At 51.1% G+C, this 21,386-nt stretch overlaps 8 protein-coding genes; 1 reads left to right on the top strand and 7 right to left on the bottom strand.

Moving 5' to 3' along the window:
- Positions 1–92: 92 nt before the first annotated feature.
- CNAG_01405 (hypothetical protein) lies at positions 93–2,811 on the bottom strand. XM_012194134.1 has 4 exons: positions 1,885–2,811; positions 1,460–1,831; positions 1,070–1,407; positions 93–1,021 (listed from the first exon to the last, which is right to left on the bottom strand). Exons 1-4 carry the CDS (start codon positions 2,665–2,667, stop codon positions 412–414), a joined length of 2,103 nt encoding a protein of 700 aa, XP_012049524.1. The 5' UTR covers positions 2,668–2,811; the 3' UTR covers positions 93–411.
- A 106-nt stretch (positions 2,812–2,917) lies between these two features.
- Positions 2,918–4,790, bottom strand: CNAG_01406 (hypothetical protein). XM_012193554.1 has 4 exons: positions 4,531–4,790; positions 4,383–4,454; positions 3,609–4,300; positions 2,918–3,547 (listed from the first exon to the last, which is right to left on the bottom strand). The coding sequence occupies exons 1-4, from the start codon at positions 4,684–4,686 to the stop codon at positions 3,001–3,003; spliced, it is 1,467 nt and encodes a 488-aa protein (XP_012048944.1). The 5' UTR covers positions 4,687–4,790; the 3' UTR covers positions 2,918–3,000.
- Positions 4,791–4,921: 131 nt separating this feature from the next.
- CNAG_01408 (PH and SEC7 domain-containing protein) lies at positions 4,922–10,157 on the bottom strand. XM_012194135.1 has 8 exons: positions 9,610–10,157; positions 9,196–9,554; positions 9,093–9,152; positions 7,533–9,040; positions 7,390–7,470; positions 6,043–7,321; positions 5,429–5,974; positions 4,922–5,370 (listed from the first exon to the last, which is right to left on the bottom strand). Exons 1-8 carry the CDS (start codon positions 10,106–10,108, stop codon positions 4,999–5,001), a joined length of 4,704 nt encoding a protein of 1,567 aa, XP_012049525.1. The 5' UTR covers positions 10,109–10,157; the 3' UTR covers positions 4,922–4,998.
- Positions 10,158–10,204: 47 nt separating this feature from the next.
- On the top strand, positions 10,205–11,546 carry CNAG_07418 (defective in Cullin neddylation protein 1). XM_012193553.1 has 8 exons: positions 10,205–10,214; positions 10,268–10,326; positions 10,374–10,422; positions 10,476–10,566; positions 10,636–10,712; positions 10,790–10,890; positions 10,968–11,122; positions 11,184–11,546. The coding sequence occupies exons 1-8, from the start codon at positions 10,212–10,214 to the stop codon at positions 11,471–11,473; spliced, it is 825 nt and encodes a 274-aa protein (XP_012048943.1). The 5' UTR covers positions 10,205–10,211; the 3' UTR covers positions 11,474–11,546.
- On the bottom strand, positions 11,522–12,564 carry CNAG_07417 (hypothetical protein; the record flags this gene model as incomplete). XM_012194248.1 has 1 exon in its annotated part: positions 11,522–12,564. One exon carries the CDS (start codon positions 12,562–12,564, stop codon positions 11,791–11,793), a length of 774 nt encoding a protein of 257 aa, XP_012049638.1. The 3' UTR covers positions 11,522–11,790.
- Positions 12,565–12,674: 110 nt separating this feature from the next.
- On the bottom strand, positions 12,675–15,277 carry CNAG_01411 (hypothetical protein). XM_012193552.1 has 4 exons: positions 15,130–15,277; positions 14,846–15,054; positions 13,849–14,549; positions 12,675–13,797 (listed from the first exon to the last, which is right to left on the bottom strand). The coding sequence occupies exons 3-4, from the start codon at positions 14,101–14,103 to the stop codon at positions 13,105–13,107; spliced, it is 948 nt and encodes a 315-aa protein (XP_012048942.1). The 5' UTR covers positions 14,104–14,549; positions 14,846–15,054; positions 15,130–15,277; the 3' UTR covers positions 12,675–13,104.
- Positions 15,278–15,472: 195 nt separating this feature from the next.
- On the bottom strand, positions 15,473–19,885 carry CNAG_01412 (phosphatidate phosphatase LPIN). XM_012194136.1 has 8 exons: positions 19,592–19,885; positions 19,242–19,543; positions 17,952–19,193; positions 17,246–17,857; positions 16,970–17,118; positions 16,655–16,894; positions 16,353–16,593; positions 15,473–16,277 (listed from the first exon to the last, which is right to left on the bottom strand). Exons 1-8 carry the CDS (start codon positions 19,620–19,622, stop codon positions 15,627–15,629), a joined length of 3,468 nt encoding a protein of 1,155 aa, XP_012049526.1. The 5' UTR covers positions 19,623–19,885; the 3' UTR covers positions 15,473–15,626.
- Positions 19,886–19,934: 49 nt separating this feature from the next.
- The window catches only part of CNAG_01413 (nucleolysin TIA-1/TIAR), a 2,222-nt gene continuing 770 nt past the window's right edge, over positions 19,935–21,386 (bottom strand). Inside the window, exons 1-4 of the mRNA XM_012194137.1 lie at positions 21,198–21,386; positions 20,586–21,135; positions 20,291–20,519; positions 19,935–20,216 (exon numbers count right to left, since the gene is read on the bottom strand). The exon at positions 21,198–21,386 is cut by the window's right edge and continues 770 nt beyond it. Of these exons, the coding sequence (XP_012049527.1) occupies positions 20,176–20,216; positions 20,291–20,519; positions 20,586–21,135; positions 21,198–21,386 (1,009 nt within the window). The 3' untranslated portion in view covers positions 19,935–20,175.

Genomic DNA, 21,386 nt, shown 5'->3' with positions numbered 1-21,386 from the left:
TCAACAAGAACATCTTCAAAATCTCACAGCACGTGGCCGCCACACCACATAACGCCGATGTGCCGTTAATTAGTCCCAGGGCACTTCTTCCACACACGCGTGTATTAATATCATCTCATGTACAAAAAAATACCATAGACATTAGACACAATTATATGATAAATGATGCGATAGTAAAACAAACACTCTCCCACGCACTAAATTCAAATATTGAGGCTGGTGGAGGAAAATCGCCATAATTGCCCAGCTAAAAATGAAACTACTTGCAATATTTCCTCATTGTGAAGGGAAAGAAAAAGATGACAAATGTTACAGTTTTGAATGTTTTTGAGGCTACAGTCTTGATGAGTTGCTTTGTCCGTGTCTGCCTTTTTTTTCTTTTTTTTTTTTGGTCACGTAGACTGGACGCTACTAAGACCCATCGATGATCACTTCCACGTCGCCCCCAGCACCCATCACCACTACTTCATTGCCTGTTTCGGCGACTGATGCTTGTGCTTTTTCAACGGTGAGCGTGTTCACCCTTTGGTGTCCGTCTTTTTGATCTACTGTCGCCCAGTAAGCCACGCCGGTTACCGTGTCCGTACTACACCCCAGCATGCTTTGGTTCAATCCATATTGTGCAAAGGAGGAGTTGGTAGGGACATTGATAATGCCGAGAGCGAGAGAACGGCAGCGGTTCTCATGCATCGGGTCATAGTTTGGAACCGGAGACGGAGTGGGAATACGCAACTCGCCCCAGAGCGTTTTCGCTGAAAAAGGGCCAATATAATTTGGATGGAGACGCAAAAATATGGGGCCACGCAGCGTGGCAATAACGGAAGAAAGGGAGACCGTTGTCGGATGATGGAGGTAACGAATATCAAGATAACCAGACGAGGAAAAGAATCTCGTGGTGATGACCTTATCAGATGATGAGATGCCACGGCGGTAGAACGCGTAATCCCTATCTTGCAAGGTTGTAGAATTGTCAGGTGTGTCGGACGGGTCGTAAAGGATCACGTCAGCTGATATGGAGCCGCTACAAAGTTGTTAGTCTATAACTCTTTCCGACTAATCTTTGACTTACTCTGAGATATTCATATATAACTCTTCGGAAACATTCCATCTCCCCTTCACATCGTTCCCTGTTGACAGCACATTTCCACACTTCAAACTCACATACGCGGCATCCAACCCTCCACAATCGTTCGATATGTCCAACAAACCCATATCTGCCACCCCTTCCAAGTCCCCAAAACGTACAGACATCTGATCGAAATCATATTCGAGATGTGGGAAATACGTAGCAGGAGCGGCACCGGCATACACAGAAGGAGGTACTCGAATGAGGATGTGTGATGTCGGAACGTGGGCAGGATTAATGAAAAGAGGGTTGGAGACCTTTCCATCTGTTCGTCTTGGGCTCTACACCGAAAAGTCAGTCGTCTATCCTGCCGCAATCTTTCAATAAACGCACATAGATTCCAACACCCACACCACCGTCATTTCTCGCCATTTCACAAACTCTCATCATATCATCTAGCGCTTGTGGTCCAGCGTATCGTACAATAACGTCAACTGTAATGACTCCTTCACCTGCTTCCTGTTGCAACCCTTCATCTCCTTCTGAGCCGAGGAACGTTATTGTCCCACTAGATCCTAAGCCGCGCCCGTTGAAGAAGAAATTCGAAGGAGCAGATCCATTCGCTTGAAGAGGGAAAGTGAATCTCGTAGTAGATATAGTTGTTATGGTGAATGGGGTGAAAAGGCTGGAGAACGCGGAGCTATGATTGTAGGAAGTAAACTGATTGCAATTTGTCAAGTTGCCGTCTGTAAATGATGGTCCGTCCTACCATATCAAGTCAGCCCTCGTCCCTCGCAGAGCCGAAAGACCCAACTCACCCTTGACTCGACATATGTCAGATTGGGAGACCCTCCCTGTTGCCATATCGCTGACTTCTTCCCATCATCGTTACTGTTGTTGTCCTCCCACGGTGGGATTGCTACTCCAGTGTCGTGTTTCGAAGAGTGCATCCCCAGTAGTAACCCGATCATCAACGCCACTCCTACCAGGATCACGACTAGCAAAACTAATACCCATGTTCTCCATTTTTTCCACCATTTGTATAGCGCTCGTGATGCCGCAGGGGAGAGGCATAAGATGCGACGCGTCGGGCCAGAAGGTTGAGATGAAGGAGATTCCCACAGTTTTGAGGTCGAAGCTACCGGGGCGGTGTTCGAAGCCGGCACGATTGACGACTCGGCATAGGAGTGGGCAGGATGCGTCGAATGGAAAGAGGGTAGGGAGGCATTGGGCCCAGTCGCCGTCGGCGTCACGCTTCCAAGCGAAGAGCCAGGAGACTGTTGATACGCCGGGTTTATGACCGTGGTTGGTATCACCACGCCTAGCCCTGGCCTCGGATTTCTTTCCCTCATCTCCTGCAGGTGGGTCGCATTCTCGTCCGAGAACACGTCTCCCTCTCTCGTATGTCTTGTATCGCTGCTCTGGTCGGCGGCGAAGCTTATTCTCGACCGCCGCCGGCCCTCATAAGGCGGTAACGACTCTCCATCCCACGACGCGGTACCAAAGTAGGAATGTTCTGAGGGGGCGGGGACGAGGGAGGGAGTGGAGGAGGAGGGGGAGAAGATGTTGGGATCCTTTTCGGGGTCAGGAGGGATGATCATGATGGGCGGGACAGAGCTTGGCCGATACGGCGAGATGTGGATTGAACGATTAGACGCGACACAGGCGAGGACGAGGGGCGGAGAAGAATTGCTGGGACGAAGAGTGGAGAGGACGATTATACCATGCCGGGAAAGAGAAACGGGGACAATAAACCTCTGTCGTCGGCATCTTTTCCCTCCCGTGTCTTTTCCTCAGGTGCTGCGCGGGATGCATCCGCGCCTAACCAGCGCATGCCTTCACACACATAGGCACAGCAAAATATTCCATACATGAATTACGTAATACAATATGTTTAGTTGACAGTAACCTCTGGACCCTACGTACACCCCGTCTCACGGTCCTGTCCCTCCTGCCCCCCCTGGCGTGGATGACACTACCAGCCCTCCTGCCGCCCCTCGGCTCTCCTGCTGAGGCGGGTTACCGAGAGGGGCGGACCCTTGTGAAGGAAGAACATCGACATCTTTTTTGGATGACCCTGAATGCGTTGATTCCGCAGGCTGAGCCATTGTTGAGACAGCTGCACCGGACATCGCAATTGACCCTTCTCCAACATTGTCTCCCCGCGTTGCCGTGGATGGTCCAGCTATTGGCGACCTAGTATTTTCCACTTCTGCATCCATTCCAGAGGTGGCCTGCCTCGTTCTTTTGTCCGTTCTCATCGCCAAGCCGATACAAGTTATCTCTGTTCCTCTCTCACCACCCGTATATCTGACTTCGGGCCACAAATTCCTCATGACATTGATTAAATCTGCCGGAAGCAACGGAAGATGAGCTGGCGCAGTAGCTGCTTTGTTATAAAAAATGAAAGAGATGTAGCTGTGCATGATTTGGCTGAACAGCAGTACTGAAGAAGGAGAGGGTACACAGATCAGCTGTAGCCTAAAAGCTTGCTATCAGCATAGTCATTTGATAAGATAATTACAAAGCAGCAAAAACAAACCATAATAGCGCTCGGTGAGGCTCCTTCAGCGCTCTCAGTTCTTCAGGTTTTCCTATCAAACGGTGAATAATCTTATCAGGAAGCTTTGTTATTTGGAAACTATTAAAAGGAAGCTGATAGGGGGAGTACCCAGGAAGATAGACATGAACAGGCCATCTAGACACGTGGGAAGGAAGATGCGACGCGCCTGAATTATTGATAGCGCTAGTACTCGCAGGAGGTGTAGGGAGAAAAGGCTGGCCAATGGCTCTTGGAGGTGCTGTGAAATTCGCCGGTATCCTTGGTGGCTGCAGGTTTGTAAGGGCCGGGTTGCTCGGTGTTTGTCGCGGCCTTTCTATAGGATATTGCGGTAGAGTATTTATCCACGGACGGGACGATGCCTCAGCGGAACTGGGAGCATTCCGAGCAGAGGCTTGCGCACGATAAGTGGCCGGTACTAACGGAGCGTTATCTAAAACCGGCGGTACTCGTGACGCATCTGTCAAGTTCACGATGGATGAGGGGTTCATACGATCTTGGGCGAACGTAGGTGGACGCATCATAGCTTCTCGCTGGGCCACAGCACCCGGAAGCGTATGAGGCGCATGTTGAGACATTTGAGGAGGTGGAAGGAATGGAGGTGCAGGTTTCACAGCCTCGTTAGGATCCGTATACACTTCCTGAATCTTCGCGGCCGCATCGATAAGCGTTCTCTGTGGGGTCCCAATACAAAATAAATCGAAATCAGCTAACCAAAGCGTACAATCATGGCACATAATACGGATTGTAACGTACCATTTCATCACGTGCAGTCTGCCAATGCTTGACGTATAGATCTGGTCTTGAGCATCGAAGGCAAAACAGGGGCTTTTATGCAAAAGTCAGTTTTTCTTTTTTTTTTTTTCGCCCACATGTAAAGCTAACCATCCAGAAGAGTACTCACGTGCGCGTCAGTCCTGTCGAGCCTGAAAGTTGCCCATGGCCAATATCGGTAACATTTTTGACATTGACGAGGTCTGCCGAGATGTGCCTCTGTCCTAAGGAGATCTTGAAAAGCAATGTCGGCTTCTGATTTCCTGCTTCGGACAGAGTGTGCCATGGTTCCCCAGCGTATAAGGTTTGTTGGCAAGCAGAGCGGGTCAGTAGTAGTGGGCCACCATTGCGCACAACAGCAGTAAGCCCATGGAGAATGGTATGTAGTTGTAAATTCTCGTCGCAATAAAAAGGCAGTTCGTTGCTGCTGGCTATACGTTGTTCGGTGGTAACAAGTCTTTACGTAATATCTGATTACACAACTCGCCGACGGGCAGGAGCAAATGAAACGGCAGGTGGCAGCGCACGGTAACACCATGCATTACAGTTCGTTATATATCAGTCCACACTATAATGCAATTATATATCCACGGCCATATCATCTTTTAATCGTCGCATTCGGCGTTATAGGCTGCTCTTCCTCATTGTCGTCGAATTGTTCAACCGTGACGGCCGGATCAATGGTCAACCCTCGCGTATGTACATCCTGCGCCGCGCCGCTTGCGTCAACCGCCTTTTCAGTCTTATCTGAAACTCCGGGTTTACCACCAGAGGAAGACTGCAAGTTGTTATTCGACACTGTGAGCGACTTTCCCAATTTCTTCTCGCCTTGCTTCTTGACGCGAAGTGATATTGCGTTTCGCAGAGCGTCGATGTATGTTTCGTATTTGAATATTTCACTATGGATATAGTGTGATTTGGCTTTCCAATTTTCCTTTGCTTTGTGGGAATTCTTTGATCCATGAGAATACTGGCATCGTGAGGATCAGCCGCGGCCTTTTAGCATCCACGCAACAACCAAAACTCACCAGTCTCATCATCGGCTCCTCAATGACTTTGTGTTTCTCTAACTCCTTTTCTTGTGACTTCACATATTCTACCAATGCTTCCAATTGACCCTCCTCTTCCAGAGTACTCGGGATCATCGTAGGAGGTGGCGGCTTCCAATCGTTGATATGAATTTTGTCAAATTGCCCTGTGCTGCCCCCGCTACCACTCCCGAGAGCCCGCCGGCCATACGAGCCTCCCCTTCGGCTCCCGTTACTCTTCTGACTAAAGACACTCATGCGATCGCTTTCGTCTTCCACTTGATCAACTGCAACCCTGTTCCATCCGTACTCCATATTTGACACGCCTCCTTGTAATGGCTGTCGACTCTTCCTTGCTGCCCAATAGTTGCATGTTGCAACCCACTCGGCAACGAGATCTTCTGTACCCGCTGCAAAGGTGGACACTTCACCGGATGACTGGTTGACATTGAAACAATACGGTCTTGAAGAAGAATGGCCCTGCTTGGGAAGTGCAGCAGCGGTGGTGTGCATGAGGTTGATGGCACCATTTGCATTGGCATTTTCCTGCCGATTCCCATCACTCATTATCAGTACAGCCCATTCTAGCTTGCGCCAGAGAGTTCAAGACTTACCAGCCAATTGCCACCACCAACGGACCCGCCCATAAATCCCCCTCCTCCCTTGCCGTCCCCAAAAGTGAACATGTACAGATCCCCTTTGCTGACCACCACAAAGAATTGCTTCCAATCAGCCTTCTTCACTCTTTTCGCCACGCCTTCTCCTTGTGCCCTACGTTGTAAAATCCCCTCCTTGGCCCACGGCGCACCCAGCAATGCGAGCTCATCATCGTCCATATCTTCCACTGTGTCCACGCTAGCTTTTGAGTGTAGCGAACCAACTTCGTCTTCGTTTTCTCGAATAACAGTGTGTGACAGGTTGGAAGCAAAACCCAGGGAAGGGGCGAAAGACGAGAAACCGGAACCACTACCGCCTGTTTCGTTGATAGATGTTGCGTTGCTTAGAGCGGGACTGAGTCTCCCATCAGATCCGTACCACTGTGAGCCGTAAGGACTGTTATTGCCATTATTCAGCAGACCTTGGACACTACGTATACTCCCCCGTCTAAGTGCATTCATACGGTCTGTCGGGGTCCGTCCCCTGGCGAACCGAGAGTCGTACGGGCTGTTGCTAGCAAGTGAAACCAATGATTGGCGATTGCTCGAGCCAGACACATTTCGGTCGTTCCCGGGAATGCCGGATATAGGAAGAAGGATCTTGTCGGCACGAACGGAGGAATAGATTTCCTTCAGTGCAGCTTCAGTTTCTGCCTCCCAGCTCTTGGAATAGCTCCATGAGCGGCCGCTGAACGAGCTATTTCTGCTTTTCCCATCTGCAGGTATGCCCGCTACGGATAGCGAGCTGTTCGCAGAGGCATAAGGCGGTGCATGCTGATGAATTTGGGCGGAAATGACAGGCGCTGAAGTGCTCCGAGCTGCTTGTACCGGTTGGATCGGCGTCTTGGCTCTCGCGTTGATTAGCGTGGTGGACATGGATGAGTTTGAGCCGAGGCTAGGCTTCATGCTGCTTCCATCATCATCCCTCACTAAATCGGGGGTTGAAGACCTTTCATCCCCAGCAGCGTTCAAGATTGCACTTGGATCGACAGTTGTACTCTCTTGAATAGCCTGTTTGGTGTTCCTGATAAATTCAGCTTTCGACATGTGTCTGCTCAACTCTGCGATATGGAGATCCGTGTTGAGCATGAGCATCGCCGCAGTGACGGTATGCACGATACCCCGAGATCCAAAAACGGTGTTGGGATTGCACTCGAAGAAGCGAGCTGAAAACGCGCCCATGATACGGTCGAGTTCTTGGGATTCGGCCTTGAGGTAGAGTTTCTGGCAGAGCTGCCTAGATGAAAGATAAAAAATGAGTTGCCGCGCAAAATGCTTTGTTTTCAAAGGGACTTCAAAACTTACCGGAAGGCATCGACGAGGTTTTGTCCCTCCATGTAGAAGTACTGCATAAAGTGTCTCAAGGTGATGTCGTTGATGGCATGCCTGCAAAGTCAAAACATCAGTCCCGACTGCTCCACTTGGATAGGTCGCAATAAATTCCTCACGGTCCACCCAAAAACTCTGCCATTTTATCGCCAGCCACGGTCGTCCCATTCCCTTCAAAAAATTCGCGTGCTAGCTTCTTCCCCTTCTCCTCACTGCTCCCTTCTCCCAATTCATCTTGCTCACGGCCTGGTTCGCTATTCTTCTGGCTTTCAGGCCTATCAGTCGATGCTTCCACAGTCTGCTCCTGCGCTTTATTAGAGGTCTCTGGCGGGGAAGAGATCACCTCCACTTCATCTCGGGTGTCCTTTATCGTTCCTTGAGTCGATAGGGAGCTGAAACCAGATATGGCACTAGACGAAGTAGGCATAGACGTCCTATCGATCTTATCCGACAAATTAGACTGCGGTCGTGCCGGAGACGAGGGCGATCCTTGAGCTTGGCGAGCCCAAGCCGAGGGTGCAATGGGTGATGGTCGATCAGTACTTTCGGCGCCGCCAGAGGAACCAAACTTGGCAGAAGACGGTAGAAGCGGTGATGGCCCTTCCGAAGACGATTGCCAGTCCTTCTCTCCCCCTTGGTCGTCAATGGCTTTTCCAAATAGCGGTGCAATTTGAGGGACGTCTACAGAAGGCGCAAGCGCAGAAGAGAGGGATGGAGACGGGGCATGGAGGTCGATGAAGGGCTCAGTGCGGTGTCGGTTTTGAGACTGTTGAGAGTGTAGAGAGTAGAGCTCATGATTCAAGAATGCACTAGATTGGAAAATAGGAGAGTCAAGGAAGGACGAGAGCTGACCGGCAGATGAATTTTTAAGCGCCATAGACGATGCTTGGTCCGACGCTGAAGCCGCAGGCAATGACGTCGGCCGTTGTGGAGACGAAGAAGCTGATAAGAATGTTGATGATGTAGATGTGGCCGATACTGTCTCTTGATCTGATAGGGGTCTTCCCAAAGCGGCGGGAAACCCGTTTTTACCATCCCTGAGCCTTAAACTCTCCGACGGTAAGCCAAGCTCCATTGCAGGTTGCGATTGTCCTATATTGGCAAGCATACCTGCCATATCGTCAGAAAAAGATGTTACTGCTGCGGTGGCAGGTGAAGGGGAAGGGGCGAGTTTGTGAGAAGAGGAAGATGTGGCTCGAGAGGGAGTTTCGTTTTCTGATACGCTGGCTGGTTCTCTGACATGAAGGGGACTGGATCCTCGTTTAGTAATTGTCGCCACGAGTGTTGAGTCATGGTCGTCGACGTTGTGTCTAACAGCAGGCAAAGGCTTGTCCGTGATCATGGCACTAGCCTGCGACCCACGCCGACCGGACATGGTTGATGGCGTTGGGGTTCTTGATTTTCTGTTGTGCGCGGCCATGGCAGGCGATGCAGATGCCGAGTAAGCGGATAACTGAGGAGATTCGGAAGGGCTGAAGACGTCGGTGGATGTTGAAGAGGGGGTGAAGAGTCGCTGTTTCTGATTGGCATAGGTAGCCGGGACAGGAGGTACAGGCGGGTAAACAGTCTCGGCATTGATATCTACACGGGAAGAAGCTGAATCGGAACGTTTTGATGACAGCTGCTGCTGCGTTGGATTATGAGATGGCTCCCAAGGTACAGGTGGACAAGATACGTACGTCTTCTTTGGTAGATCCGAACATCTTGCCAAACATACCCCTTGCCTTGTACTTCATAGTCTACTCGTGTAAGCGAGGGTGTCGGCTGTGCAATTGGACTTACCTTGAAACCATCATCAGAAGCGTTTGACTTTCTCCTGCTCAACGTGCCAGCCCCTTCCGCAATGGTGGCCATCTGGTTACCTCCCATCATGCTACCGTACTTGTCGCTGCTTTCTGTTGTGGACCTATTCCTCGGTGCAGATGGGGATGGCTGTTCCTTCCTGTAGAGCGTGCGTGCGCTTGTCGAGGTGGACAACGAGGGTGCAGGAGTGGACGATGTGTCTTTCTGCTTGCTACTGCGATGGGTTGAGCGCCGGACCATGGACGCCAGGTCGGGCTGGGAGGCCGTGCTCGCCTTGCTGAAGAGAGCGCGCCGTTTCGGAGAAGCTTTTTTGCTTTTGGGCTCGATCCCAAGCTCGGCTGGGATATTCTGTCAGCGCATGCGGCCAGGAAAGAGGACTCCAGCAGAACCCACCATCAAGACCGATGCTTTTCACCTGCCGTCTGGCCCTGGTCGGTGTGTCTCCGGTGCCCGTCGACGTTGTGCTCGTCGTCGTCACGCAGGACGCCTTCCTTGCATGCCCTTTCGGCGTAGGCGGTATCACTCCCGGGACAGGTATCGGTGGTTTCTTGACGACACTTCCTTCCCTTACATGTCCTACACCGAGTCCTATCCTCCCCTCCTCTGTCTCGCGCGCTCTATCCAGCGCGCGGAGGTCGTCCTCGAAGCTCCGCTTGTCCACGGGGAGAGGTGTGTCTGGGTCGTCCATGGCCGCTGTGCTCGTGCCGGAGGAATGGTGGTGGCCGGTTGCAGTGGATGCAGCTTCGCTCTCGAAGTCTTCGCCGATGGGTGGTGGGCCTGCCGAGAGATAGAGTGTCTCCTGTGGGTTGCGGAGCGCAGCCTCAAAGTCGGCGTGGGTCCTGCGGAGAGAGCGGGAGGAGGAAGTCGACGGCCGGGGGGGAGCAGCCTCCATGGCGGAATGTTGTATATTATTATATGCGGCGCAGAGGAAATGTTTACAAAAGACATTACCATTCCTCCGCGCATCTCTTCTTCATCATTTCTCCACCACAACCATGGCAAGTATCGTCTCGGTATCCCATAGCCACAGCCCACAGCTCACACTCCACAGCCCCTCTCCACCAAGGACTCGCTCCTCGTCACCCAGTTCAGAGCAATCACAGGCACATCGTACGTCCACCACACCGCCCACACCACCACCCACTCACACACCACAGATCCGCCGAAGCTGCAAAGTATATCAAGAAATACAAGCACATCGAGGCCGTATGTCTGCTCTGTCCGCCATGTCTCAGCTGCTGATGCGTATGACTGCTTAGGCTGTGGACGCGTTTTACAACAATGAGCCAGCACCGAGAGCCGACCCTGCTCAGGAGCGCAAGCTCGGTGAAATCTGGGAGAAGTACAAGGGTGAGCAACGCATTCGGCCATGCATAAAGAAATTCTTAGGGCCGCTGACCATTGAACGGATCATTGCAGACCCGTCCGATCCCAAGTTGATCAAGATTGACGGTACCATGGAGCTCTGTGAGGAGCTTGATATCGATCCTGGCACTGTGAGTTGCACCGATTGACCGGCTCGCAAGGAACGTCCCACTTGACGAATCTCTGATCCGAATTCCTGCGCTCGTAGGACGCCGTCTTGTTCTGTCTCGCTGCTGATCTCGGCTCCAAAGCCACGGGTGAATGGGAAAAGGCGCCTTTTGTAGCCGGTATTGCGTCCTACCCTGGAAAGTAGGTCTCATCTCTCTTCTTGACTCCCGCCCAATTAGCCATTGCTCATCGCCATCGCCCATCTCTTTAACATCTAGTATCGACTCTCTTCCCAAATTAAAAGCTTACCTCCCGACACTTCGCGAAAAGCTGGTCAGCGAACCAGAGTACTTTAAAAAGGTGTACAACCACGCTTTCCAGCTTGCACGTGGTGGACCACAGTCGCTCACGCGTTCACTCCCGCTCGATACAGGTAAGCACCCCTTTTTGGACATCTTGTTAGGAACTCTCCTGCTGATTAGCTCTTACGCCAGCTATTGACTTATGGACACTCTTCTTCCCCCCCGCTTTCAACCACTCCCCCTCTGCCCTCTCCCACTTGCCCGATAACTCACCACCCCAGTTCACTCAGCCGGAATTCGATCTCTGGATTGAATTCATGCAACGAAAGAATAAGGCCGTCTCCAAAGACACCTGGGCGCTGTTGGTCGATTTCGCCAGGGGTATCGACAAGGATTTCAAAGAATATGACGAAGATGGAGCTTGGCCCTCGATGATTGACGATTTTGTAGAGTACGTGAGGGAGAAAAAAAGAGGGCAGTAGTAAGGGGTGGTGGTTGTTCACGAGCCATTCAGTAACAAGGTGCTTATGCAGTTTGTATATAATAGCATTTACCAACTTTCTAGGCATCAACGCATTAGGGACATGACGTCGTAAGGCAAAATACAATAAATGTCCACAATATATACGCAAACATGACAAACTGTTAAAACACCCCCTCATGCTTGGACAATCAATTTTTACCGCCTCATCAGGCGCTGTTCGACACATTCATCACCTCCGCCTTACCTTTCTCGTAACGATTATGCCCATTCGCACGACTTGCAAAGCTCAAACCAGGGTTCATACTGCATCTCACTTCAGTCATCGTACCCATGACCATGACCCCTGCCTTCTTCTCGAACATCCGCATGAATCAAAGCGGAGTGATGGGAGAGTGACTCAATATGGCTCCCATTTTCTGGTCGGTTTTGTGGGCGATAGGGAGACGGAGACGGCAAAGGTGACGAGTGAGTATTGGAGTTGATTAATTGTTTCATCGGACTAGGAGTACGCGGCCGTACACCAGCGCCCTGTTCGTGATCCTGGCCCAGCCACAGATGAGAACCCGGCCTGGGTACCAGTCCCTTGTACGCCGCCCGGACGGTCGCTTCTCCCACGGGCTCCAATGACCGTAAACTGTGAGCTGTATAGCTCGTTCGACTCGTACGCCAAGTTATATCAGACTCCATACTGAGTGCCAGTGATGCTCGATCCATATCACCAAGAACGTTCTCTTGAGATCGAGAGTGGAATAGCAAAGAAGAATTTGAATCGGTGTCGGCAGAGACGGCCAGGGAGTCACGAGGATGGCAATGGTGTGATTGAGAAAAGGAAAGAGGCGATATGCGGGGTGGTGGATGTTGATTGGATCGAGAAGCAGAGGGGGAGGGCGGTGGCAGGGGAGAGTATGAAGGCGGTGGGTAGAGCGGTATAATAACGGGCACATTTATTTCCTTGTCGTCCTGATTGTCTTCTTTCATGTCAATGTTGCCATTCTTCCTCTTATTCTTCTGTCCTTGCACTCGTCCAAAGCTTTCCCCAAAGATACCGGACGAAACGGGCGATCTTCCAAGATGACTGACATCATCCATCTCCAAAGGACTGATTCCTATTGCCCGTAAGGAAGGCGTTTGCAAGGTTGAAAGGTCTGGAGATTTACGAGGCGGTGGCGCGGTTTCAATGTCACGTTGGCTAACGGATAATGATGGCCCCGAGCATGAGTCGGAAACTGATTGAAATGCTCGAGAGATACTGAATCCCCCAGGGGTGTGACACGGTCTGACTGGAGGAAGAGGCGAGTGGGAAACCTCATGATGATCTTTCGAGGAAGAGGGAAAAAATGACGGAGAAGTTGGACATGGCAGACTCTGTTGGCGATGACTAAGGGAGGATAAGATCGGCATGTGGTGCTGAGGACTATGTAGGGTCGTGTTTTCACCTATGAGTCTGTTGCCGTCGTCGGCTAAAGAGGTTGGCAGACTCTCCAGAGGCAGATTAGTTTTGGTTTTAGGTGATACAGGTAGTATACCCCTTGGCGTGATCGGTTCACACCTTTCCCCCCCACTATTCGATCTCTTGCTGCCAGCTGTCTCTCTTTCGCTATCCATAATTGCAAACAAGATGCTTTTCCCCTATTCTTCTTCAACCTCATCTATGCCAATTCTGAGTCCCTTGAACCCTCGCAACTGAGCAGACAGCCTTTTTGATGGAGAGGGCGGCGTGGGAAGAAGTGGTTCATAATGTGAATGAGGGTGGGGAAGAGGTGAATGAGGGAGTGGAGAAGATTCGATATCGGATTCGCTGGCACTAACGGGGTAGGAGTCCGTTCCACTTCTGGTGCGAGTACGATTGAGGTTCCGGGAGTGGGACTCTGCCATACTGGGGAAATTAGATGCGGGTCCTTTGGATTCAAACTCTGACGAGACCGGGTGGTCCTTCAAACTAGTGTGGTTGATATGGCGAACTTTACCCAGCGCTGTTGGCGTAGTGGGCGTGAGAGGTAGAGGTGAAGAAGGGCCAGGACCTATCTCGAATGGAAACTGTTTCAGCACACCAGTCGAACTGGCTCTCGAGCTCTGACTATCTATCGCATACCCATGCCCAAAGGGCTCTTCAAGCTTTCCCGCGGGGGCAGAGAATGGTGTACGAAAAAAGTCATCATATTTGTCTTGATGGGGTGGAGAAAGAGGATGGGTATTTTGGCGCTGGCGTTGTTGAGCGGCAGCGATCAACAAAAGATCGGATTCAGACAGACCCTGGGATTTGAGCGCTGACATCCAGGCAGGAGGAAGGTCTGATAGGTCGGGAGAGACATGGAGGTCATGCTATTAGGAAGCATTGAGTATGTTTGTCTTACAGAATATTCAAGTACATACCTCGATATTGAAGGGTCTTCCAATACCAGCATCTCCATTTTTTTCCATTATCCTTGTCGCCGGACTATTCTTCTCGCCCACTCTGCAATGTTCATCTTTGATTTTACCCTTCTTCCTTCGCCAAGTCCCTGTGTCGGGAGCTGATTTCATGACGTTCTTCAGTGGCGTTGAACTTGCCGATCTACTGCTTCCATCTGCTGTATTATTGCGTCGCATTACGCTGCCAACCCTATGGAGTCCCTTACTGATTCCCATAAGCAGCTGGCCTGATGACTTTTTTTTTACTTAACGGGACAAAGCTTGTGCCCGTTCCAGAGGTGTCGCTGCTCGGTGCATTGGACATGGATCGTTGAATGCGCACTTGGTCATGTTCTGAGCAAGCCAGAGAGGAAGACGCAAGCGATGGTTGTTTGAACATGGTTCTCCGCTTCGAAATTGGCGTTTCTAGGGACTTGGAGGGGCTTGCTGATTGGGACAATGTTGGCAAGCTGGGAATTGGAGGAGATCCAGGATTGGCCAAAGTTGTTACGCTGTGATTACGAAGGATAGAGGTAGTGGAGCTAGTCAGTGTAGAGGAAGAATGATTTGTTGTGGCGTTGTATGGAAACCTGCTCAGCGGAGAGGACAAGATGATGCTTGGTGAGCTAGAAAGCACTGTGGGCGATGATGGCTGCGCAATGTTGCCCGTGTACGATACGTTGCTGCATTGGCAGGAGAATAGTAAAAAGCCGTCAGCAATCATCACAAATCGACAAGTATCATAGCACGATGTTGGTGGATGAGGCGATGTCATAGAATAAGGAATGCCTCTGTGGTTGGCTGTTATTGTACGACTTGTCGACGACAATGAGAAGCTGGGCGGTGCAGCACATAACCACCTGGCCCTCACGTAGAGTGATACACTTCCTTTAGAGTTCCATTACTCTGCTTCGAAAGCTGCTGAAAAAGATGGGATATCGTGGAAGATGCGGTTATCATCATCACGGTCAGAGCTCACCTTTCACTTCGCCGACTGTCATTCTCGTTGACGGCAGCTTGCCTTGGACTCCGGGCATAGGAAGCGCCGTGGAGGTCGAGGCCAAGGGTGCCGAGGGGAGAGAGAGGGAAGGCTGGGAGCTTTTTCTCTGCGGTGTTTAGGGACGAGGTGCTTTGGCCATGCATTGACGTATCGGAGGGCTGCGAGGGGTGGGGAAAGGTTTTTTATAGCTTGCAGTACAGAAATGGGTGTGATTACGGTATCCATAGCAGTCGCCGGCCTGAGACATGATGAGACATACGCACAGACCAGATCACCCCATCACACACACTCCACCACGCCCGAGCGACCTGCAAATGAAAACAGGCAATGGATTGGCCTCAATGTATAGCGAATGCGCAAACAATCCGCTCCACAGCGAGAGCCAACAACAAGAGACATCCTCCAGCTTTCCCCGCCTCGGAAGCTCAAAAACAAGAATGAAAAGCTCAGCCGCGTGTTTATTTATCTGACAGAATTAGGCAAATCTCCTCAATCTTCATTCCGTTCGTTCCTCCTTGCCGCCCAGCAGCAAGCCAGGTCTCGGTCGCAATAATCTACAACTGCCCAGATAAAACGTCCTCATCCATTCAGTCATCGACCAATCCGTCTCGAATTCCGAATAAATGCATGGTGATAATAAAGCGATACAAACAAGACAACCATTTTTTAACTTTCCAGATTCTACGTACCTATCAATTCGTGACCTAGGATGAATCTACAAATCTAAGAGACCTATATAAACTTTACTCTTTTCCTCGCCTTAGAACGGCACATGCTGCATCTCGCCAGCAGCCAGAATGTCATCGTCGAAAATTGCGTCATCATCATAAGAATAAGAATCACCTCCTTCCCGCTCGTCTTCGCCTTCTTCACGCCCCTCCTCCCCTTCTTCCTCCTCTTTTCCACTTCCCCCTTTTTTATCTCCCCGTGGGCGGGACGAACGCGATTGCGGGCCATGGCCTTGAGGCGCAAAAAAAGGATCATTCAAGTACTTTCCTCGGTCATCTTCAAACGATCCCGGCATACTACTCAAGCTCCGCTGCTCATCCCCTTCCCCTTCGCCATCCTCAACCTCACTCAGGTCATCGCTCGTCACGCTCGGGGCTATGAGTGGGCTTGATGGCCTGCTGGAGGGATCCATCTGTGAAGCCGAAGCGCCACTCATACTTGCAGAGCTCGGGCTATGAGCATGCCCCATCGTAGCCCTTGATGAACGCCGTCCGATCCCAGCAATCTTGCCCAGGACACTCAAACGACCGGATGTGTCTGACCTAGCAGACAGAGCTGGGGAAGGCGGGGAAAAATCAGGTAGAGGTATGTCGGGTACAGGATCGCGCCAGTAATTAAAATCGGTATATTCGGGTTTAAATTTCGTAGATACAGGAGGGAAGACTTCGTTAACGAGATCGTTCTAGACACCAAGTCCGTATCATCAGTACACTTTTTCGACGGCGGTCGCAGCAAATGAACACTGCCAAAAACTTACAAGCTGGATATAGCTACCCTTATGTCCCGCCGCCTGCAACAGCTCTGTCCTCACGACACCAGTCGAATCGATCGTGTAAATCTTGGATGCGTCAATCCCTACACTCCTGTAACTCATCGCATCGGTGATCCTATTCCCGAATCCGGCATAAAATGCTTCTTTGGCTTGGGTTCCGAATAAGCGTTGAATATCTCGGAGACAGGCCATCTTGAAGAGTTCTGGTTTACGCATGATCACCTCACTATTATGAAATAACAAAGGTCAGCCAATAGTTTCAAGTCCTACATATTGAACATACTCACCGATGAAGACTCGCCATTAACCTATCAGGACTCATTAACACCGGACCCTCAGGCATCCTATACTGCCCCTGCGCAATGCTCTTCAAATACTCTCTCGTCGTATCCGCCTGCCCGATTGCGCGCGAAGTGAGGTAAAGAATCTTGTAACCGTTGTTGCCAATGTCAGTGTAGAGCTTGGCGATACCGAGATGAGTCCAGTCACGTCCGATGGCGGCAAAAACGTGGCCCAAGGCGTCAGATCTGCGATGAAAAGGTGATTAGTTAGGTTCGGAATCACTTCACTGGACAAGATGGAAACAGGTATATGTGACTTACTTGGTGATCGTGCCGTCAATGTCTGAGATGACAATCTGATCGGTCTCCTCCCATAAAAATATCCTCGCCGTGCACGTGGCCAGGCCAGAGTAAGAAGAGGTGACTGAAAACTGAACAGTGTTTGGTCCAGGCTTGAGATGAAGTTGTTGCTTTTTTCACAATCCATACATCAGCTCATGGTCGAAAAGTAAGTCTTACCCTGCACTGAAAGGCCAACAAAGACAAAGACAAAATAAAAGGTATGACGGGATGGCAAATGGAGATATTAACACTTACAAGTTGCTCAGAAGACAATCGCAGAGTCTTTGCGTAATTTTTCACCCCTTCACCTGGTAAAACTTTTTCGTCTTCTCCCTGAAGACCCGCACGAGTCCCAGCTTCTGTTTCGGTCCCGCCGGAACCCCCTTCTTTATCTTGACCCTGTACATCTGTACTGGGTGTACCGGGGACAGGTGTCGTACGAGCCGGTGCGGTTTCAGTCTTTGGTTCCCTGGGCGGCTCTTGTCTTGGCACGGAAGATGGTCCCTGCGGAGCACTAGAGCCCGAACTTTGTCCTCTTCTCCACCACCTCGACCATCCATACCCACTCTGTCTTTGCGTCCCGTCTCCTGTATCTACTCGGCTGTCGGACCGCCTGCGTTGTTCCCCAGCGCCGAGGCTTGATAAGGTCATTGCTGGTAAAGTGGGAGAGCTCGGCGAGGCTGAGGGAGGTACGAGGGCTCGCCGATACATGGCTAGGGCGTATAGCAAGCGATAACCCGTGGACCAGGTGAAAAAGAGGTCATTGTCTCGTAGGACGATGTTGGCGTCATCCACAACAGCAGGAGATTCGATGAATGTTTGAAAGGTTAGACGATTCTTGATGAATGCTGCTTCCTGAGACGCCTCCTGCAAACAGGAAAAAAAAAGGTAAAATCAGTCAACTGTCATGAACTACGAGTAGAAAGCTGCTCGAAAAATGGACAAACGAAAACACACGTACAGTAGAGTTGTGTCCCCATTCTTCACAAAGAGCAAGCTCAAACATGTGTGTCCTCTTGCCCACTTCTAAAACAAACATGTACGGATTTTCCTCCACATTCTTCAATCTACCTAGTGGTGGTCTTCCAATAGTGGTTGAACCCCCCTCGTCCATTTCATCGTCACTACCGAGAGGTTTGCGGCGTCCCCAGTCCCATTCCATTTCCATTGCCGCTTTGGCCCCTCGATCAGGCGACCGGGAGAGGCCATCTTGCGATTGGAATTGGGGCGGTTCAGATTGACCGCGATCAAGCCGACTGCGTGTGGGTGGGCGGTTACGTGGGTTCGAGACAGGTAAACCCCGCCGAGCAGAAGAGAGATCTTGTTCCGGGGAATGTTTTACAGGGGTATGTGCATCGTCATCTTCATCTTCGTCCTCGTCTTCATCGCCTCTGGAGGACGGCACCTCGGTGTCCGCCGACTTGGACTTTCTAGGCTTCGGTCGGTCATCCATCGCCGATGCTGCCGGCTGGATAGAAGCCAATAGATCCTGAATAAACGCCTCCACAGAACCATCTTGTTCATTCTCCGATGCTGACCCATCGGCATTGCCTGACGAATGATAGCCATCCATATCGAGGACCACATCCTTGCCATACACTACTTCTGGACCTTCTCCTTGGCCTGCCTTGACTTTTGGCAACCCTCCTTCCCCTCGTGTAGCATTTACACCAGCTGTAGCGTTGTGGCTATCCGACTTGAGCTTTTCAAGTTTGCGGTCGTGCAGCGGGAGACTAGCTTTCTCTCCCGGATGTGCTTGCATAGGGTTTGGTTCGTCGTTAGTATTGGACACAACAGGTTGAGAGGACTGCTTGGCTTCAGACTCGTCGTTGCCATTGGGAATGCCGTCATCAATGGACGGCTGACGGGCAGGAGGCGGTGGTGGGCTATTACCCGGATATTTGGATGGTGAGGGTTTCAAAGGACTAGGGAGGAGGGTTGAAGCGGTACCGAGAACAGGGGACTTGTTCAAAGAGTTTGACATATTGGCAACCGTATGCTTATCCTGCTGATCATCTCCCCTTCGCTTATTCGGGGTTCCAAAAGGCGAAGCATTGAGATCCAGAAAGTCGACTTCACCAAGCGGCGATTCATGTGGGACTTGCTGCTCGGTATCGCCAAACGGCTCTTGCGTCAATGATCCTAGGTGTTCTTCTTCCGGAGGATGCTCATCCGATAAGGGCGTTGAAGGCGGCACTTCAGTCTGTCATCTTGTCAGCTAACATCATACGATCTAATGGACCATACGCACTTCGGTAGGCATGACGACTGGACTTGTCAACAAATCCGCTGGCACCTGTTCATCCGTCTCCACGACGAAGAACGCCTCTCCCGTCTCGCCAACTTTCATATGAAACGGAGCCACATGAGGCGCAGGAAGATTATTGGGAAGCCTTATAGTGACCCGCTTTTCTGCTGCTCGCAAGACCTGAAGCTTGCCAAAACGGACATGAAAAGGCGAAGAGGAGAGAGTGACTGTGCCGTCAGTATCGACATGTCGGACGACGATGACATCGATAGCCCCTGAAAGGGTTGCAGGATTTATGCCAGAGTCTGTTTTGGCGTTAGGAGGATAAGACGCCGAAGAAGCTTGAGACTCACAGTAATTGTAGGCTTTGGAGAGATACTGCATTATGGAGACAGATCAAGTAGTGGGGAAGAGAAATATCCCCAAAGGAAAGGGGGCGGGTTGCGTGGCGCCAGTACGGGAGGAAGGAAGAGCAGGGGGACGGGGGCCGGAGATGTGGGCAGAGGGGAGAGGAGGAGGGTGGCAAAAAGTGGGAAGCGGGGAAAGAAGGAAGGAAACTTTGCAGATCGCACCGAGATTGCACACAGCAGTACAACGACGTCGTGAGACTCTCGCCCGCCGTATCAGAAGGAGCACATGACGTCACGGCTTTCTTCAGCACACGTGGCTCTTCAATCTCTTTTCGTATAGCACACATCCTAATCAAAGACCACCAAGATACATAGAAGGAACCCTCTAGACGTAACTCTTCAAACTTAAATCTGTATCCGGAATTAAGGCAATAAATGCTTTTGCATCCGCCATCACGCCCTCATCTCCCTAGAGCTTTCACAATCCCTCATCCTGAATTCACCGCCGATCTCATTCAATGCCCTTTTCCCTTCCACCCACCCAGACATCTCTCGGCTCAGCCAAGGACCATCTCGTATCAAACATCTTACTGATGTGCGGAGGGCTGTTGAGCGTCTTGCTGTTGAGCTGCATTTGTACAACAACACAGAAATCAATTTCGTTAGCTATGACTCAGCATACAAAATGAATGACAGACATACCGTAGTAACCACCCCAGCCTCCAGCCTGGTAGTACGCGGCAGCAGCAGCAGGGTCCCACGCGCCTTGCTGAGCCTGGCCCTCGGCGCCTACGGCCCCGACAGCACCAACGGCGGGAGCAGCGTGGCTCGCAACAGCTACGCCAGGTTGTCCCGGCTGACCTGGGACACCAGCCTGATTATAGTTGTATCCTCCATAGTAGTTGTAGTTGGGATAGCCGAGTTGAGGTTGCTACGCACAAAGAGAAATTCAGTTCAGATGCAAATAAAAGAGAAGATGGATTGGCATGAAACTCACCATGGGGGGGTATCCAGCTGCAGGTGCGCCACCTTCCATTGATCCCTTGTCCTTGCCCCACGAACACTTGATGGGCCTTCCGTGCACCAACTGGTTTTGTAAATGAGTGATTGCCAAAGCAGCATTCTGGTGCGTGTCAAGCTTGACAAACGCAAAGCCCCTGTCGGCCTGCATGCGGATTTCAACAATATAGCCATAGCCCTGGAAAAGCGGAATGAGGTCGGCCTGAGTGGTGTAAGGAATGAGATTGCCGACATAGACCGTAGTGTTGAATTCGGGCGTTTGAGAAGCAACAGTTTCATATGAGCCGACGGCACCACCAACGCCGACGCCTGGAACCACACCAGGGACGGGGGCACCGTAAGCAGAGGGGATACCGGCAGGAGCGGGAGGGGCGCCCATAGAAGGGGCCGAGTACGAAGGCGTAGCGCCGCCGGTTCGAGTGCCCCCTGTCTGAGTCTTCTGGTTTGCCCAGTTAACACGGATGGCACGGGAACCGAGCCATTCACCGTTCATGGAAGCAATAGCTTGCTCAGCATCGGCCTTGTCACTACGTATAACAGCAAATGTTAGCAAATCGAATCTGCTGAATTAAGAGTACGTCAAACATACCGGAAGGAGAGGAAACCATAGCCTCTGCTCTTGCCCGAGTTCATATCCCACATGACCCTCGCCTCGCTCAGACTACCAAAGGCACCAAACGCCTTTGACAAGACATCGTCATTCACTTCTGGACTCAAGTCTCCAACAAAGACGTGGTAATGGTGCTGTGTGTCCTCCTTGTTTTGATTACCCTGATAC

The sequence above is a fragment of the Cryptococcus neoformans genome, chromosome 5 (assembly GCF_000149245.1).
Source record: "Cryptococcus neoformans var. grubii H99 chromosome 5, complete sequence".
Classification (NCBI taxonomy): domain Eukaryota; kingdom Fungi; phylum Basidiomycota; class Tremellomycetes; order Tremellales; family Cryptococcaceae; genus Cryptococcus; species Cryptococcus neoformans.
The sequence above is the reverse complement of the archived record's forward strand: the minus strand, read 5'-3'. Positions and strand labels throughout refer to the sequence as shown.

Coding starts and splice junctions, on each gene's coding strand:
- CNAG_01411 (XM_012193552.1), bottom strand. CDS start 14,103: ATGGGAATCAGTAAGGGACTCCATAGGGTTGGCAGCGTAATGCGACGC. Junction 13,798..13,848: donor GAAGACCCTTCAATATCGAG/GTATGTACTTGA, acceptor GCTTCCTAATAG/CATGACCTCCATGTCTCTCC.
- CNAG_01408 (XM_012194135.1), bottom strand. CDS start 10,108: ATGGAGGCTGCTCCCCCCCGGCCGTCGACTTCCTCCTCCCGCTCTCTC. Junction 7,322..7,389: donor AACCTCGTCGATGCCTTCCG/GTAAGTTTTGAA, acceptor TCTTTCATCTAG/GCAGCTCTGCCAGAAACTCT. Junction 5,975..6,042: donor TTGGTGGTGGCAATTGGCTG/GTAAGTCTTGAA, acceptor GGGAATCGGCAG/GAAAATGCCAATGCAAATGG.
- CNAG_01405 (XM_012194134.1), bottom strand. CDS start 2,667: ATGATCATCCCTCCTGACCCCGAAAAGGATCCCAACATCTTCTCCCCC. Junction 1,408..1,459: donor GTGTGGGTGTTGGAATCTAT/GTGCGTTTATTG, acceptor TTTTCGGTGTAG/AGCCCAAGACGAACAGATGG. Junction 1,022..1,069: donor TTATATATGAATATCTCAGA/GTAAGTCAAAGA, acceptor ACAACTTTGTAG/CGGCTCCATATCAGCTGACG.
- CNAG_01412 (XM_012194136.1), bottom strand. CDS start 19,622: ATGCAGTATCTCTCCAAAGCCTACAATTACT. Junction 16,594..16,654: donor TTAATGGCGAGTCTTCATCG/GTGAGTATGTTC, acceptor ATTTCATAATAG/TGAGGTGATCATGCGTAAAC. Junction 16,278..16,352: donor AGGGTAGCTATATCCAGCTT/GTAAGTTTTTGG, acceptor CTTGGTGTCTAG/AACGATCTCGTTAACGAAGT.
- CNAG_01406 (XM_012193554.1), bottom strand. CDS start 4,686: ATGGCACACTCTGTCCGAAGCAGGAAATCAGAAGCCGACATTGCTTTT. Junction 4,455..4,530: donor TCGACAGGACTGACGCGCAC/GTGAGTACTCTT, acceptor TTTGCATAAAAG/CCCCTGTTTTGCCTTCGATG. Junction 4,301..4,382: donor AGACTGCACGTGATGAAATG/GTACGTTACAAT, acceptor GGGACCCCACAG/AGAACGCTTATCGATGCGGC.
- CNAG_07418 (XM_012193553.1), top strand. Junction 10,423..10,475: donor AATACAAGCACATCGAGGCC/GTATGTCTGCTC, acceptor ATGACTGCTTAG/GCTGTGGACGCGTTTTACAA. Junction 11,123..11,183: donor TTCACTCCCGCTCGATACAG/GTAAGCACCCCT, acceptor CTCTTACGCCAG/CTATTGACTTATGGACACTC.